The 18,722-nt window shown below is 60.9% G+C and overlaps 1 protein-coding gene across 1 annotated transcript; it reads right to left on the bottom strand.

The window, feature by feature from the left end:
- Positions 1-4,959: 4,959 nt before the first annotated feature.
- On the bottom strand, positions 4,960-6,827 carry ZG16 (zymogen granule protein 16). Its single transcript, XM_030547786.1, has 3 exons — positions 6,773-6,827; positions 6,523-6,655; positions 4,960-5,302 (listed from the first exon to the last, which is right to left on the bottom strand). The coding sequence occupies exons 1-3, from the start codon at positions 6,825-6,827 to the stop codon at positions 4,960-4,962; spliced, it is 531 nt and encodes a 176-aa protein (XP_030403646.1).
- Positions 6,828-18,722: the final 11,895 nt, after the last annotated feature.

Below are 18,722 nucleotides of genomic sequence, written 5' to 3'. Positions count from 1 at the left end.
GGCCGCCGAGAGCGGGTTCGGGCCCTGGTGAAAACAACTTTTCAGGCCCCCCAGCAAGGGCGGACTGGCTAAACAGGGCCAACGAAGCCGGGGAAGCCGGGCCCCAGGCCCCCTTCCGGACCACTGGGCCCCATTAATTTGTTCTGTCTTCCCCCACCTCTCTTCGCCCTGACGAAACCTGACTTTGTCCCTGCTGTGCCTGTTGCTTTGGTCCGCATCCCCAGCGGATGGCAGGAGGGCCCTTTTCTGCTGCCGTTCACCGTTTGGGGGGACTCCAGGTGTTCATGCACCAGTTCCATCTCGGGCTTTTGCTCTGAAATTCTTTCCTCTTCGCTCCCCTGCGATGGAGCTGCAGCTCCTGTCTCCGGATGTGCTCTGCGAACTGTCCATTTCCCCCTTCATCCGATTTACCAACCCGGGGACTGTGTCGTCGGCCACTTCTCCCTTCGGGCGCCCACTTCTCCGGGTCTGGCACCGCCTGGGTCCAGCGCCGTCTGGGCCCGGGTTAACCGGAGCGTGGCTTTCCTCGGACGGTGGTGGCTGCATGGCCGTGGCCCCCGTTTCATTTCTGACTTTCGCTGCAGTTGCCTTTTGCCAGTTCTCTCCCGACTCTTCAGGCACAGGGGGGCAACCTGAAGCCTCCTGTTCGCCGCCAATGTTTGTAACAGGGGACCAGGGCCGGCTTTAGGCCGATTCAGCTGAATCCCAGGAATCGGGCCCCGCACCTTAGGCGCCTTTTTAATTTTTTTTTACTCACCTCGGCTGAGGTCTGCTCCGGGGTCTTCCATGGCCCCGCTCCCCTGACCAAAGTGCCGGCGGGAGCGTGGCTGCCCCACAGCCCCACTCTCCCGGCTGGAGCCCTGGCCAGAGCGAAGCCCTACCCTGCAGCCCCATTCTCCCGGCTGGAGCCCCGGCCAGAGCAAAGCCCTACCCTGCAGCCCCGCTCTCCCGGCTGGAGCCCCGGCCAGAGCGCAAGCCCTACCCTGCAGCCCCGCTCTCCCGGCTGGAGCTCTGGGCCCTTTAAATAGCCCCAGAGCCCTGGGATAGTGGGTGGCTCCGGGGGCTATTTAAAGGGCCAGGGCTCCAGCTGCCTCTGCACCCCGGTCCTTTAAATAGCCGCCGGAGCCCTGCCACCCCCATGCATTCCCCAGGGCTCCCGCAGCTATTTAAAAGGTCCGGGGCGGGGTAGAAGCAGGGGAGCCCCGGGCTCTTTAAATAGCCCCCAGAGCCCTGGGATAGCGGGAGCCTTGGGGGCTATTTAAAGGGCCGGGGCTCCAGCTGCCTTTGCTGCACCCCCCTGCCCTGTCCGCACCAGTCCCGCCCCCCCTGCCGGCAGCCAGCTGTGCACCCTGTGCCCACAGCCAGCCCCTACCAAACCCCCTGCCCTGTCTCCAGCCAACCTGTGGCCCTGCCCAAAGCCAGCCAGCCCCCCATACACTCCTGTCCACACCAGCCCTGCACTCTCTGCCCTGCCCGCCCTGCCCACACCCAGCCCTGCACCCTCTGCCCTGTCTCCAGCTGACCTCTGCTGCACCCCCCTGCCTGAAGCCAGCCAGTCCCACACACCCCTGTCTCCTGCCAGCCCCACACCCCCCTGTCTCCTGCCAGCCCCACACCCCTTGCCCTGCCTGCAGCCAGACTCTACCTCCAGCCCCCCTCCCCTCCATCTCCAGCCAGCCCCATGTCCACTGGTGCACTGCAGTTCCCAGGGCAGTACCCTGCACACCTGCTTCAATGAGTGGGGCAAGAAGCAGCTGGGACCCAGACATGTGCACACCCCCAGGGAGTGGCAGGGACCCACACATGTGAAAAGGCGGTCATTAATAACCAATCAACAGCATGTATGATGCAATGTACATAATATGGAATTGTATTATTTATATAGTTATGGAAAGTAAATAATACATGGAAGAAATGAAAGGCTTTTTTTTTACATGTTTTTTTATTTTTAGTCATCCCTGCCAGGGCCCCGCCGAAACTGTTCGAATTGGGCCCCGCACTTCCTAAGACCGGCCCTGCAGGGACGCACAGCTTGGGCTTTGCTGATTTTCACAGCTTTTGTAAGTGGTTTCTTCTGTTCCCGGCCTCGCTCTCCGGACTGTTTGCCCCCCGGCTAGCAGAGCGGGAGCCCGTCCCAGGCCTCCAGGGTTTCTCCTGCTTCTTTGAACTCGTTTTGTTTCGGTTACTTGCCCCGCCAATTTTGTGGCGTGTTGTCGTAACCATTTACCAGCCACGGGCGTAGTTTGCAATATTGTGCATTTCTTACGCTGATTTTTCGAGGCTGCAGCGAGTCTCCAGTTCGTGTTTCTTCCCCACGGTGGTTTTTATCTTTGTCTGGCAACGCACCAGACGTCCAAACCTTGTGGGGCTTTTCGGGGAGCGGTTAAGGGGGTTTCCTAGCTCGCAGCTTTCTGCCCTGTTAGACACGATTCCTGCTGAGGGCAGCTGGCTGATGGGACGAAGATGGGGATTTTGGTGGAGTTTGACATGAATAGGGTGTGTGTGCCTCAGTTTCCCTGTGTGCTGCATGTTTCACAAGGTGGTGGGAGAGGGTTGGTGGTTGCAGAGGACCAGGTATGACCTGGTCTGGCACCTGGGACCCCTGGACAATGGCCTGGAGATGGGGAACCCCAACAACTGGTGAGCCTGGAGACTAAGAGGCCACCCCAGCTTGGCAGCCAGCTGCTTCTGGGCAGTGGGAGGACAATGGGCTGCGGGGAGAGGACCCCGGTGACCTGACCAGCCGGTTCCAGCCAGAGTGGGGCTGAGAGGAGAGGAGACCCAGGGCTGCCTGTTTACGACCCTGTTTCCCTGGAGAGAAGCCAATGGGCAGAGGGGGCTTGGGGCCGGGGATATCGGAGGCCCAGCTGGGAAGCAGGGGGGCTCTGGGCTGGAGAGGGGGATCAGGCAGAGCCCCCCTGGCTGCAGGGGGACTGGGATGTGCTGGGCTGAGGGAGGCCAGGCCTGAGCCCAGAGTTTCCTGTGCTGGGTTCAAGGCTCAGTAAACCCCTGTGTTACGCTGGCTGGGAGTCACAGGACTGCCGGGGGGGAGGGAAGTGGGGCAATTTGCCCCGGGCCCCACAGGGGCCCCCACAGCAGTATAGTATTCTATAGTACTGCAGCTTTTTTTATGAAAGGGGCCCCCGAAATTGCTTTGCCCCAGGCCCCCTGAATCCTCTGGGAAGCCCTGGACAGTCACTCCGGGCTAGGGGACAGGGCGGGGGGGGCATCTACCCCTTCCGGGGGGTGGAGGCCCCGGGGGCCCAGAGCGAGGGGACTCCCAGGGGGGACCCACGGCAGAGACAGACGTGCCAAGGCTCAGAGAGATGCAGCTCCAGGAGGTGGAGGGGCCTGACCCCGAGGGAGAGTGGCCCCCCGAGAAGGGTTGTCGCACTGGAAGGGCCCCCCCCACGGACCGCACGGGGCCACGAGTGAGCGCGACCGGGGAGCCCGTGACAGCCCCGGGCTCCAGTTCCCGGCCAGTGATGCCCTGCGGCGTCTCCCACTTCTCGGAGCTGCCTCAGACGCTGGGGCTTCCCAGCCGGCTCCGCCTGCCCCATTTCCTTCTACCGAGCACGGGATTCGGTCACCACCCTCGCCCCCCTCCAAAGCCGGGGCCTCCCCTGGGGGCAATTAACGGGCCGGGCCAGGCCACAGCTAAAACAGGCCAGATCGGAGCCAGCGCCCCCTACAGGGGAGAGGCCCCAATCCCACCCCCACCCCCGATCCAGCCAGTCCTGTCCAGGGCCAGCTGGGGGCCAGCGCCCCCTACAGGGGAGAGGCCCCGATCCCACCCCCACCCCCGATCCAGCCAGTCCTGTCCAGGGCCAGCTGGGGGCCAGCGCCCCCTACAGGGGAGAGGCCCCGATCCCACCCCCACCCCCGATCCAGCCAGTCCTGTCCAGGGCCAGCTGGGGGCCAGCGCCCCCTACAGGGGAGAGGCCCCGATCCCACCCCCACCCCCGATCCAGCCGGTCCTGCCCAGGGCTCGGGGCCAGCGCCCCCTACAGGGGAAAGGCCCCGATCCCACCCCCACCCCCGATCCAGCCAGTCCTGTCCAGGGCTCGGGGCCAGCGCCCCCTACAGGGGAGAGGCCCCGATCCCACCCCCACCCCCGATCCAGCCGGTCCTGCCCAGGGCTCGGGGCCAGCGCCCCCTACAGGGGAAAGGCCCCGATCCCACCCCCACCCCCGATCCAGCCGGTCCTGCCCAAGCCCAGATTGGAGCCAGCGCCCCCTACAGGGGAAAGGCCCCGATCCAGCCAGTCCCACCCAGGCCCAGGTTGGAGCCAGCGCCCCCTACAGGGGAAAGGCCCCGATCCAGCCAGTCCCACCCAGGCCCAGATCGGAGCCAGCGCCCCCTACAGGGGAAAGGCCCCGTGTCCTGTTCCCAGTTTTCTGGGGCCGGTGGTTTCTTGTGTTGCCTCCTGCTGCCACCTAGTGGCCAGTTCAGTTCAGCGCCCTGGTGCAGGGTGGGTTTGGGTGGCAGGGTGGGGGCGACCCGGGGGGGGCCCCATCCCGCAGGGACCCCAAGGGCTAATGCGCCGAAGACACAAGAAAGAGACAGTTTGTGCTGGTGCCAAATGGCTGTGGGTTTATGGTCCTGTGACACGTGTGGACATGGGCGGGGGGCTAACCCTGGGGGGGTCCCAGCACGGGGGGGGCTGGGTGAGCGGGGGGCGGCAATGGCAGAGGGAGCGAAGGGGCGCGAAGCCGAAGGGAGGAGGCTGGGAAGAGGGAGGACAGACAGACAGACGGAGAGAAAATCCGCCTGGCAGCCGGGGTGGGGGGGTACCGGCCACAATGAATCAAGCTCGAGGGATGGGTCTGTCTTCTGCCCCCCTGGGGATCCTCTGCCCCCCCGGCTGCCCACTGCAAGCCAACCCCCCTGATCACCCCCACACTGCCCCCAACACCTGCCAGAACATCTGCCCCCCAGGCCCTCCCAGGCCGGCCCCTCCTATGAGCCCAGGCCAGGCCCCGCCAGGCTGCAGCGCAGGCAGTGCACGGGGTAGGTGTCCCAGTGGAAGCCGAGGGCGTCGACAAGGCCCCCGGCGCGGCCGCTCAGATAGCGCAGGACGGTGCGGGGGTGCAGGGGGGCCGCGTTGAAGCTGGTGCCCGTGTCCTTGCCGAAGGAGAAGCTGCGGCCCTTGTCCGTGGTGAAGACCAGCCGGCGCAGGTAGAGCTTGTACTTCCCCGACACCTGCACGATGGACTCGCCGGGGTGCAGGACAATCTCCTCCAGGTCCCCCAAGGAGCCACCGACGTAGTCGCTCCACTTTGACCCGTACCGCACCTGCAGCCTGGGGGAGACACACCTCAGTCCCGCCCCGCAGCCCCCCAGCTCTGCCGGGGCCCCTCACTCCCGCCCCGCAGCCCCCCAGCTCTGCCGGGGCCCCTCACTCCTGACCCGCAGCCCCTGCCAGCCCAGCCCTGCCCCCCTAGCTCTGCCGGGGCCCCTCACTCCTGACCCGCAGCCCCTGCCAGCCCAGCCCTGCCCCCCTAGCTCTGCGGGGGGCCCCTCACTCCTGACCCGCAGCCCCTGCCAGCCCAGCCCTGCCCCCCTAGCTCTGCCGGGGCCCCTCACTCCTGACCCGCAGCCCCTGCCAGCCCAGCCCTGCCCCCCTAGCTCTGCCGGGGCCCCTCACTCCTGACCTGCAGCCCCTGCCAGCCCAGCCCTGCACCCCCAGCTCTGCTGGCGCCCCTCACTCCCGACCCGCAGCCCCTCAGCTCTGCCGGGGACCCTCACTCCCGACCCGCAGCCCCCCAACTCTGCCGGGGCCCCTCACTCCCGCCCCACAGCCCCCCAGCTCTGCCGGGGCCCCTCACTCCTGACCCGCAGCCCCTGCCAGCCCAGCCCTGCCCCCCTAGCTCTGCCGGGGCCCCTCACTCCCGACCCGCAGCCCCTCAGCTCTGCCGGTGCCCCTCACTCCCGACCCGCAGCCCCTGCCAGCCTAGCCCTGCCCCCCCCCCAGCTCTGCCGGTGCCCCTCACTCCCGACCCGCAGCCCCTGCCAGCCTAGCCCTGCCCCCCCCCAGCTCTGCCGGTGCCCCTCACTCCCGACCCACAGCCCCTGCTAGCCCAGCCCTGCCCCCCCAGCTCTGCCGGTGCCCCTCACTCCCGACCCACAGCCCCTGCCAGCCCAGCCCTGGGCTCCCACCAGCTCTGCCAGTGCCCCTCACTCCCGACCCACAGCCCCTGCTAGCCCAGCCCTGTCCCCTCCAACTCTGCCAGTGCCCCTCACTCCCGACCTGCAGCCCCTGCCAGCCCGGCCCTGCCCCCCCAGCTCTGCCGGTGCCCCTCACTCCCGACCCGCAGCTCCTGCCAGCCCAGCCCTGCCCCCCCAGCTCTGCCAGTGCCCCTCACTCCCGACCTGCAGCCCCTGCCAGCCCAGCCCTGCCCCCCCAGCTCTGCCGGTGCCCCTCACTCCTGACCTGCAACCCCTGCCAGCCCAGCCCTGCCCCCCAGCTCTGCCGGTGCCCCTCACTCCCGACCTGCAGCCCCACCTGGGGCTCTCACTCACCCTACGATGAACAGCCAGTTCACGCGGATCCGAAAGGCAGTGATGGGCCCATCCAGCTGGTTCAAAGAGTGAGAAAATCTCTTTCCTCCGCCCCCTCCGTACTCCCCAGAAAAGGACGAGCGGCTGAGTTGGACTGGGCCGAAAAGGATCCAGAGAGGAAAGGGTTAAAGGGGGTTCCAGCCCTGCCGCTATCTGTGGCCCAGCGCCCCCTGCCCAGCCCCCCACTCTGCCCTGATCCCCCCAAACTTACTGACATTGCCAGCGACCCCCAGGCAAAGGGCGAGGAGGAGGATGAAGCGAAGCATTCTGGGAAGACAATGGGGCAAGGAGGTTATTCTGGGTAGGTTTTCATTCATTTGGGGATGTGGGGCTTCTCCCCCCCCCCGGAGCCAGCCTGTCCCACCATGGGGCCAGAGGGGAGCTGATGCCCCCGGCGGGAGACAGGCCCCACGTCCCGTCACTCACGCCGCGACTCTCCGTGTCCGTCGGCACTGGGGCGCTGGGAGCTACCCGGGGTGACCCCCACTCTTATAGCGGCCGTGGGGAGAGGTCTGACGCAGGCAGGCGCTGGCTGTGCAAACATCGTAAACCCATTGCAACATCCTGGGCCCCTCCCCACCCTCTGTCCCACTGGCCCCGTGAGCTGCTCAGGGGCCATCTGCCAAGCGGGAGCAAATGGATCTACACTGGGGACACCCCAATACAAAAAGCTGGGGTGCCAGAGCCGAGAGCACCCCCTACTCCCCCCCTGTAGAACAGCCCCCCCCAGCAGCACCTTGGGGCCTTGGGGCCAGCCCTGACTGGCAGGGGAGAGCACCCCCTGCTGACCCCCCGCCCTGCTCCCTGCACCCCCCCGGATATGGGCTCGGACCCTTGTCTTGACATCAGCTACCATCAACTCAACGTCTATGGGCCCTTGTTGCCAAGAAGGCTAACGGCATTTTGGGCTGTATAAGTAGGGGCATTGCCAGCAGATCGAGGGATGTGATCATTCCCCTCTATTCAACATTGTGAGGCCTTGTCTGGAGTATTGTGACCAGTTTTGGGCCCCACACAAGGAGGATGTGGAAAAATTGGAACGAGTCCAGCGGAGAGCAACAAAAATGATTAGGGGGCTGGAGCACGTGACTTATGAGCAGAGGCTGAGGGAACTGGGATTGTTTAGTCTGCAGAAGAGAAGAATGAGGGGGGATTTGATAGCTGCTTTCAACTACCTGAAAGGGGGTTCCAGAGAGGATGGAGCTCGGCTGTTCTCGGTGGTGGCAGATGACAGAACAAGGAGCAATGGTCTCAAGTTGCAGGGGGGAGGTTTAGGTTGGATATTAGGAAACACTATTTCACTAGGAGGGTGGTGAAGCACTGGAATGGGTTACCTAGGGAGGTGGTGGAATCTCCTTCCTTAGAGGTTTTTAAGGTCAGGCTTGACAAAGCCCTGGCTGGGATGATTTGGTTGGGGTTGGTCCTGCTTTGAGCAGGGGGTTGGACTAGGTACCTCCTGAGGACCCTTCCAACGCTGAGATTCTCTGATTGTTTGAAGAACGTCTTTCGGAGGGAAGGGATTGAAACCCCAGAAGGTCTCAACGCTGTGCCGAGTCCTGCGAATGGAGGAGACCCCCATCAAGGTGTCCCATCAAGTTCTGGGGGCCTTGCCTCAGTTTCCCCTAGCCCCAGTTCTCCTCCTCCCTGTGACCAGCTTAATAAACAACAGCCATGGAGTCAGTCTGGACTCCTGTGTCAAACTCTGGGCAGGGATGCTGGAGCAGGTGTGAATCTGGGCGGCCGAGCGGGGAACCGATCGCCCTCCCCACCAGTGCTGGGAGAACAGTCCAGGAGCTATGGCAGGCGAAGCCATGTGAATTTGGAACAAAACCATCCACACAGGGCTTAACAGAGCTTAATGAATCCACTTGAAAGTCACCATTTTGGCTGGGTCAGATTAATTTCTGTCCCCATGTAGACAAGGCCTTGGGAAGTGAAGTGAAACTGAATTAGAAAGAGAGCACCCCTCGAGGGGTTTACTGACTCTACTGTGAATTCACAGCTGAAATGAACTGGCATTTGCTCCCCTGGCTGTGCCCATGTGGACACACCTCCCCTGGTTCAGCTGAACCCGATTCCAAAGTGGATTATGTTTAGTCAGAACAAAGGGCTCTCCCTGGAGTCATTCCAGATTAATTCCAGATGTGGCTAATCTCATTCCAGAGGGAGGATGATTTGTTCCTCAGCCCCCTGACAAACCCCCTGCCAACTCCCCCCCCACTCCCTGCAGCACAGAACCCGCTTGAGATGCGGGGGTGGGGTGCTGGGAGGGCAGGGAGTTTATGAGACCCAGGGACAGGCCGAGACCCAGCAGGTGCCAGCACACGGGAAACACCCTCTGGGAACACAAACCCCACCCAGTGGGAACACACACCCCAACCCAGCCCTTGGCACACAACCGGGGCATGAGGGAATGGCCCAGGGGAAAGTCCAGGGATGGTGCTGGAGAAGAGCTGCCCCCCCCGAGGGGAAAGGTCCCATGTTCCATTCCCCCCAGCGTGAAATGCAAATGTCACACATTTGGGGTGTTACTTTCTCCGCCCTTCAAAAGGACATTAGGGGGACGGCGGGAATAGAACCCAGGAGTCCTGGCTCCCAGCCCCCCTGCTCTGACCTACCAGCCCCCACTCCCCTCCCAGAGCTGGGGAGAGAACCCAGGAGTCCTGGCTCCCAGCCCCCCACCACTCCATCTCTCTCCCCCCTGCTCCCCATATGCCCTGTCTGCCTGCTGATGTTTACGCGCTGGGCTAAGAGCGACGCCGAGGCAGGTCGATCCGCAGCCCACCCTGAGGAGGGGCTCGGCATGACCTCGCACTCAGCACCCAGGGGTGTTACTCCCACCCGCCGAACAGCCCCATGGAGCTCGAAGCTCATCTCTGGCGCTGCCCGGCAGCCGCTGGCCCAGGGAAGGTGGTAAGTATCACGGAGTCACCGGGCGATGCTCTGGAACTGCTCCCCACAAAGCCAGGCAGGGCTCTGGGGAGCCTCCTCTCCCTCGGAGCAGACTGGCTCCAGGGCAAGAAGCTCACACGGCTTCACCTCCTGGGTCTCTCCTTGGAGCAGAGTTGTGTGAGCTTCATGCCCTGAACGGCTTCACCTCCTGGGTCTCTCCTTGGAGCATTCAGCATCCTCTGCCCCTCCGTGCGCTTCCCACAGCGAGTCCACCCCAGCGGGGTCCTGGGGAAGCCACAGGGTCCTGCACCCCCACTTTGCAGTCAGACGTGACTCTCAGCCAGCCAGTAACACAGAGGTTTATTCGATGACAGGAACAGGGTCTAACACAGAGCTTGTAGGTACAGCGAACCGGACCCCTCGGCCGGGTCCACTCTGGGGGGCAGTGAGCCAGACCCCCAGGTCTGCCCTCAGCCAGCTCCAGACTAACAACCCCCTCCAGCCCCTCCTCTCTGCTCAGCCCCTTTCCCGGGCCAGGAGGTCACCTGATCTCTTTGTCTCCAACACCTTCAGCTGGCACCTTTGCGGGGGGGGTTCCAGGCCATCAGTTGCTGGGAGACAGAGGGTCAGGCTTTTAGGTGCACTGGCCCCTTCCTCTGCAGCAATCACACCCCCTTATCCCACCACCTAGATACTTAAGAACTGCATAGGGGAAACTGAGGCACCAATGCAGTATTCAGAGAAACCACTAAGAACATTCCTAGTTCATCACAATAAGAAGCCACAAAATCTGATGGTTTGGCTACACTTGCAGCTGTGCAGCGCTGGGAGTTACAGCTGTCTTCGTGTAGCTGTGTAGGGCCAGCGCTGCAGTGTGGCCACATTTGCAGCACTGTTGGGAGTGGTGCACTGTGGGCAGCTATCCCAGCATTCAAGTGGCTGCAACGTGCTTTTCAAAAGAGGGGGGTGAGGGGGCGCGTGGGGGAGACAGAGAGTGGGTTTTTGGAGCTGACACTGTTCTCAGCTCCCTGCTTTGCAAGTTCTAAGGACTGGAAGACACACAGCACCTACCTTCAATCATTTTAAAAGTTTTGAGCCCTTCCCCCACCCCTCTCTCATTCATTAACTGCAAATTATGCCTCCTAAATAGCCCTCAGACCACATAAGCAGCTGCTCCACACGGACTCCCCCCTGCCCCTCTGCCGTGTGAGCGTGCGTTTCTCTCTTCAAGCAAACAGCTGTGAACCTTCCAAAGCAATTCCCCGCCTGCCTCCGCTCGCTCGGCAAACAGGAGCTGGGTTTGGTTTTTAGATAAGCAGCTTGGGGGAGCTCGGAGTTCAGCCGTTCTTCCGGTTTGTTGTGAGCAGGCATTCTGGGTTACCGCCTCATACCCTGGAGGCCAATTACAGCGCTTTTGGTAGCCACACTTGCTGACCAGCGCAGCATCCCCAGCGCTGGAATCGCTGCACCCCAGGCAGGCCAGGTGTACCGCCAGCGCTGCAGCCCGGGAGTTGCAGGGCTGGATGTGCCTTGCAGGTGTGGACAGTTACTAAGTGTAACCAAGCCCTGAGGCTAACAAAAGTTTCTTTTCGCATGCGTCCGGGCCTGGCGCTCGCTGGAGCCGTGTGTGAAGGAACCCGGGGCCTTGGCCGCAAAGCGGGTTAACAAGTGTTGTAAAGTGATGAATGTTTTCACAAATCTAACAAAAGCTTCCACCCGCCCCCCCTTCCTCTTGTGGCCTTTCGGTTCTGGGATCGGAAACGGCTCTAAAACTTGTAACCCTTCTGCCCCTCTGAGTTGGCAGCAACAAGGGCCGGGTTCAGTATCCAGGGCGTTCGTTTCATAACACAATGCATAACTGGCTCGAGCCCCCACCCAGTGACCTGGGACACCCACATATCACCCCCCCCCGGGTGCCTCTAGGAGGCAATACTTCCCCTCTCGCAAGCACGGAGTCTGAGTGTAGCAAAATCCTTTTACTAAAGGAAGGAATCAATGCGGCATCCCACTGGAGAAACACCACAAACAGGGCTATAACACAAAGCATAAGCAAAAGCCCACCTCCAAGTACGTCTGGCACTGTCCTTTTCCCCTTGGGGTCTTAAGCCCAATCACCCCAAAGTCCAACAACCCAAAAGTCTCTGGTCAGTGCCACCCCAGAGTTCAAAAGTTTATCTGCAGAGTTTTACCCCCACAGCCTGGGTGGAAATGGGGGGGGCACACACAGGGTGTTAAGGGGCAGCTTACGCGGGCCAGGGCCAACTGCTCCACCTCGCCGTGGAGCTCTGCTGCAGCCTCCACCACGACCAGCTCCACCACAGCAGCTGTGCGGCTCCTCCAGCCGACCCTGCAAACTGCTCCGCTCCCTGTGCCAGGGGCTGCTCCAGCGCGCCGCAAACCGCTCCGCTGTGCCAGGGGCTTAGCGACGGGTCTGCAGGCTCCCCCAGCTAGCACAGCACTCGGTGCTCTCAGCACCTGCTCGGGGGGCCCTGGGCACGGGCACCATTGGCCCAACGTGAGTTCAGCTCAGCCGCCTCTCGACGGACTCCTAATGGCATCAAAACCAGCTCTGCTCTCTAACAGCGGAGGAACAGGACGTGCAACTGGTGCGCCAGACCCTCAAAGGGGCCCACACCATCGGGTACACACCCCAGTCCCCAACCTCTCGCAACCCACTGGTATTGGAAGCCGTGTCCCTTCTCTAGCAAGTGTCACTTAATGTATATTGAGACATCTCTGCCATAAAGCCGTCTCCTAGCTCCTCACCCACATAGCCAGCTGGCAGCACTTTATTTACCCTGCCCCAATACCAGAGAAACTGGGGATCCCAGAGCTGTCAAAATACCATCCCAGGCTCCTTGCTGGGTGTCCCCGTGGAAACCCCTGAGACTTCACACTGCCTGAAATCCCTTCCACACTTCCCGTAATTCCCCACCAGCTGCCAAGGTAGAGCCCAGCCTGACCCTGCTCCCATCTCTTACCTGTCTGTCTGTCTGTCCCCATCCACCCACCTATCCCCACAGACCCCCTCTGTCTATCTATCCATCCCCCCACACCCCCTCTATCTATCTATCCATCCCCCCACACCCTCTATCTGTCTGTATATCCCCTACACCCTCTATCCATCCCCCCACACCCTCTATCTATCCATCCCCCCACACCCCCCTATCTATCTATCCCTATCCACCCATCTATCCCCACAGACCCCCTCTGTCTATCTCTCCATCCCCCCACACCCTCTATCCATCCCCCACACCCCCTCTATCTATCTATCCATCCCCCCACACCCCGTCTATCTATCTATCCCCATCCACCCACACCCTCTATCCATCCCCCACACCCCCTCTATCTATCTATCCATCCCCCCACACCCCCTCTATCTATCTATCCCTATCCACCCATCTATCCCCACAGACCCCCTCTATCTATCCATCCCCCCACACCCTCTATCCATCCCCCACACCCCCTCTATCTATCTATCCATCCCCCCACACCCCCTCTATCTATCTATCCCCATCCACCCACACCCTCTATCCATCCCCCACACCCCCTCTATCTATCTATCCATCCCCCCACACCCCCTCTGTCTATCTATCCCTATCCACCCATCTATCCCCACAGACCCCCTCTATCTATCCATCCCCCCACACCCTCTATCCATCCCCCACACCCCCTCTATCTATCTGTCCCCATCCACCCACCTATCCCCACAGACCCCCTCTGTCTCTCTATCCATCCCCCCTCACCCTCTATCTGTCTGTATATCCCCAACACCCTCTATCCATCCCCCCACAACCCCTTTATCTATCCATCCCCCCACACCCTCTATCTGTCTGTATATCCCCCACACCCTCTATCCATCCCCCCACACCCCCTCTATCTATCCATCCCCCCACACCCTCTGTCTGTCTGTATATCCCCCACACCCTCTATCCATCCCCCCACACCCCCTCTATCTATCCATCCCCCCACACCCCCTCTGTCTATCTATCCATCCCCCCACACCCCCTCTATCTATCTATCCATCCCCCCACACCCCCTCTATCTATCTATCCATCCCCCCACTCCCTCTATCTATCTATCCCTATCCACCCATCTATCCCCACAGACCCCCTCTGTCTATCTATCCATCCCCCCACACCCTCTATCTGTCTGTATATCCCCTACACCCTCTATCCATCCCCCCACACCCCCTATCTATCTATCTATCTATCCCTATCCACCCATCTATCCCCACAGACCCCCTCTGTCTATCTATCCATCCCCCCACACCCTCTATCTGTCTGTATATCCCCTACACCCTCTATCCATCCCCCCTCACCCCCCTATCTATCTATCTATCTATCCCTATCCACCCATCTATCCCCCCAGACCCCCTCTGTCTATCTATCCATCCCCCCACACCCTCTATCTGTCTGTATATCCCCTACACCCTCTATCCATCCCCCCACACCCTCTATCCATCCCCCACACCCCCTCTATCTATGTATCCATCCCCCCACACCCCCTCTATCTATCTATCCCTATCCACCCATCTATCCCCACAGACCCCCTCTGTCTATCTATCCATCCCCCCACACCCTCTATCTGTCTGTATATCCCCTACACCCTCTATCCATCCCCCCACACCCCCCTATCTATCTATCCATCCCCCCACACCCCCTCTATCTATCTATCCATCCCCCCACACCCTCTATCTGTCTGTATATCCCCCACACCCTCTATCCATCCCCCCACACCCCCTCTGTCTATCTATCCATCCCCCCACACCCTCTATCTGTCTGTATATCCCCTAAACCCTCTATCCATCCCCCCACACACCCCTATCTATCTATCCATCCCCCCACACCCCCTCTGTCTATCTATCCATCCCCCCACACTCCCTCTATCTATCTCTCCATCCCCCCACACCCTCTATCTGTCTGTATATCCCCCACACCCTCTATCCATCCCCCCACACCCCCCTATCTATCTATCCATCCCCCCACACCCCCTCTATCTATCTATCCATCCCCCCACTCCCTCTATCTATCCATCCCCCCACACCCCCCTATCTATCTATCCCTATCCACCCATCTATCCCCACAGACCCCCTCTATCTCTCTATCCATCCCCCCACACCCTCTATCTGTCTGTATATCCCCTACACCCTCTATCCATCCCCCACACCCTCTATCTATCCATCCCCCCACACCCCCTCTATCTACCCATCCCCCCACCCTCTATCTATCCATCCCCCCACACCCTCTATCCATCCCCCCACACCCCCTCTATCTATCTACCCATCCCCCCACCCTCTATCTATCCATCCCCCCACCCCCCCCTATCTATCTATCCCATCGACCCATCTATCCCCACAGACCCCCTCTCTCTATCCATCCCCCCACACCCTGTCTATCCATCCCCCCACACTCCCTCTATCTATCTCTCCATCCCCCCACACTCCCTCTATCTATCTATCCATCCCCCCACACCCTCTATCTGTCTGTATATCCCCCCACACCCTCTATCTCCCACACCCTCTATCTGTCTGTATATCCCCCCACACCCTCTATCCCCCCACACCCTCTATCTGTCTGTATATCCCCCCACACCCCCTCTATCCCCCACCACCTCTATCTGTCTGTATATCCCCCCACACTCCCTCTATCTATCCCCCACCCCCTCTGTCAGTATATCCCCCCACACCCTCTATCTATCCCCCACACCCCCTCTATCTATCCCCCCCTCTATCTGTCTGTATATCCCCCCCACCCTCTATCTGTCTATCCATCCCCCCCCACACCCCCTCTATCTATAACCATCCCCCCACACCCTCTATCCGTCTGTATATCCCCCCACACCCTCTATTCCCCCACACCCTCTATCTGTCTATCCATCCCCTCACACCCTCTATCTATCACCCCACACCCCCTCTATCTATCCCCCCACCCCCTCTATCTATCTATCCATCCCCCACACCCTCTATCTAGCCCCCACACCCCCTCTATCTATCTATCCATCCCCCAAACCCTCTATCTATCCCCCACACCCCCTCTATCTATCCATCCCCCACACCCCTCTATCCATCCCCCCACACCCCCTCTATCTATCCATCCCCCAAACCCTCTATCTATCCCCCACACCCCCTCTATCTATCTATCCATCCCCCACACCCTCTATCTATCCCCCACACCCCCTCTATCTATCTATCCATCCCCCACACCCCTCTATCCATCCCCCCACACCCCCTCTATCTATCTATCCATCCCCCACACCCTCTATCTATCCATCCCCCCACACCCCATCTATCTATCCCCCCACACTCCCTCTATCTATCTATCCCCCCACATCTCCTCGATCTATTCCCCCACACCCCCTATCTATCCATCCCCCACACCCTCTATCTATCCCCCCACACTCCCTCTATCTATCTATCCCCCCACAGCCCCTCTATCTATTCCCCCACACCCCCTTTATCTATCTATCCATCCCCCCACACCCCTCTATCTGTCTATCCCCCCACATCCCCTCTATCTCCCCACACCCCCTCTATCTATCTATCCATCCCCCCACACCCTCTATCTATCCATCCCCCCACACCCCATCTATCTATCCCCCCACACCCCCTCTATCTATCTATCCCCCCACAGCCCCTCTATCTATTCCCCCACACCCCCTTTATCTATCTATCCATCCCCCCACACCCCTCTATCTGTCTATCCCCCCACATCCCCTCTATCTCCCCACACCCCCTCTATCTATCTATCCATCCCCCCACACCCCATCTATCTATCCTCCCTCACCCCCTCTATCTATCTGTCTATCCCCCACCCCCCATCTATCCATCCCCCCACACCCCTCTATCTGTCTATCCCCCCACATCCCCTCTATCTTCCCACACCCCCTCTATCTATCTATCCATCCCCCCCACACCCCATCTATCTATCCTCCCTCACCCCCTCTATCTATCTGTCTATCCCCCACCCCCCATCTATCCATCCCTCCACACCCCCTCTATCTGTCTATCTCCCCACATCCCCTCTATCTTCCCACACCCCCTCTATCTATCTATCCATCCCCCCACACCCCATCTATCTATCCTCCCTCACCCCCCTCTATCTATCTGTCTATCCCCCACCCCCCATCTATCCATCCCCCCACACCCCCTCTTTCTGTCTATCCCCCCACATCTCCTCTGTCTATCCCCCCACATCCCCTCTATCTATCTCCCCACACCCCCTCTATCTATCTATCCATCCCCCCACACCCTCTATCTATCCATCCCCCAGACCCCCTCTATCTATCTATCCATCCCCCTACACCCCCTCTATCTATCCCCCACACCCCCTCTATCTATCTATCCATCCCCCACACCCCTCTAGCCATCCCCCCACACCCCCTCTATCTATCTATCCATCCCCCTACACCCCCTCTATCTATCCCCCCACACCCCCTCTCTCTATCTATCCATCCCCCACACCCTCTATCTATCCATCCCCCCCACCCCCTCTATCTATTCCCCCACACCCCCTCTATCTATCTATCCATCCCCCCTCACCCCCTCTATCTATCCCCCCTCACCCCCTCTATCTATCTGTCTATCCCCACCCCCCATCTATCCATCCCCCCACACCCCCTCTATCTATCTGTCTATCCCCCCACATCCCCTCTATCTATCTCCCCACACCCCCTCTATCTATCTATCCATCCCCCACACCCTCTATCTATCCATCCCCCCCACCCCATCTATCTATTCCCCCACACCCCCTCTATCTATCTATCCATCCCCCCTCACCCCCTCTATCTATCCCCCCTCACCCCCTCTATCTATCTGTCTATCCCCACCCCCCATCTATCCATCCCCCCACACCCCCTCTATCTATCTATCCATCCTCCCACACCCCCTTTATCTATCTATCCATCGCCCCACACCCTCTATCTATCCATCCCCCCAGACCCCCTCTATCTGTCTATCCCCCCACACCCCCATCTATCCATCCCCCCACACCCCCTCTATCTATCTGTCTATCTCCCCACATCCATCTCCCCACACCCCCTCTATCTATCCATCCCCCCAGACCCCCTCTATCTATCTATCCCCCCACACCCCCTCTATCTATCCTCCCACACCCCCTCTATCTATGTATCCATCCCCCCACACCCTCTATCTATCCATCCCCCCACATCCCCTCTATCTATCCCCCCACAACCCCTCTATCTGTCTATCCCCCACACCCCCTCTATCTATCTATCCATCCTCCCACACCCCCTTTATCTATCTATCCATCCCCCCCACACCCTCTATCTATCCATCCCCCCAGACCCCCTCTATCTGTCTATCCCCCCACACCCCCGTCTATCCATCCCCCCACACCCCCTCTATCTATCTGTCTATCCCCCCACATCCATCTCCCCACACCCCCTCTATCTATCCATCCCCCCAGACCCCCTCTATCTATCCCCCCACACCCCCTCTATCTATCCTCCCACACCCCCTCTATCTATCTATCCATCCCCCCACACCCCCTCACGCCCCCGTCCCCCCCGATTTCTGTCCGGGGGATTTTTCCCAGCTGGGCGGAGTCTCTCCGCCCCCCCCGCCGTTGCCTTTAACAAAGGACCAGCCGGAGCCACCGCCTCCCTTCGCCGCCGCAGGCCTGGGGCCGCTCCCGGAGCCCATCGCGGGGGGACCCCCCGGCTCCCCCCGGCCCCTGCCACTGCCCCCCAGCCCTGCGCCCCCCAGCGCCCCCTCCCCGCGCGCCCCCAGCCCTGTGCCCCGCCCCCGGGTTTGGGGGGATGGGTGCGATTTAAGTACTGGGGGGGCCTGTGCCCCCGATCCCCGCCCTGCCCCCCAGCCCAGCCGGGATTGTTTACAGTAGGGTCTTCAAGTGCAGCCCCGGCCGGCAGCTTCTCTGCCCCGACACATCCTGCCCCCCAATAGCCTGCCCCTCAGCCCCCCTTCCCTGCCCCTCAGCCCCACAATTCCCTGCTCCCAAATCCCTGCCCCACCGCCCCCCAGTCCCCAAATCCTTGCCCCTCAGCCCCCAATTCCCTGCCCCAAATCCTTGCCCCTCAGCCCCCAATTCCCTGCCCCCAAATCCCTGCCCCGCAGCCCCCAATTCCTAGGCCCCCCAGTTCCCACCCCAGCCCCGCCGCATCCTGCCCACTCCCCCAGACTCCCAGCAGCGCCCCCCCCGCCCCAACAGGCTCTGCCTCTCATCCCATCCCCCACCCCCCAACCCTCCGCTCCGGCCTCCCGGCTCCAGCCCCCCATCTCCCCCCCGACC

This window comes from Gopherus evgoodei, unplaced genomic scaffold, assembly GCF_007399415.2.
Source record: "Gopherus evgoodei ecotype Sinaloan lineage unplaced genomic scaffold, rGopEvg1_v1.p scaffold_71_arrow_ctg1, whole genome shotgun sequence".
Classification (NCBI taxonomy): domain Eukaryota; kingdom Metazoa; phylum Chordata; order Testudines; family Testudinidae; genus Gopherus; species Gopherus evgoodei.
This window is presented reverse-complemented; position numbering and strand designations above follow the sequence as displayed.

Coding starts and splice junctions, on each gene's coding strand:
- ZG16 (XM_030547786.1), bottom strand. CDS start 6,827: ATGCTTCGCTTCATCCTCCTCCTCGCCCTTTGCCTGGGGGTCGCTGGC. Junction 6,656..6,772: donor GGGGGTCGCTGGCAATGTCA/GTAAGTTTGGGG, acceptor TTTTCGGCCCAG/TCCAACTCAGCCGCTCGTCC. Junction 5,303..6,522: donor AACTGGCTGTTCATCGTAGG/GTGAGTGAGAGC, acceptor TGTCTCCCCCAG/GCTGCAGGTGCGGTACGGGT.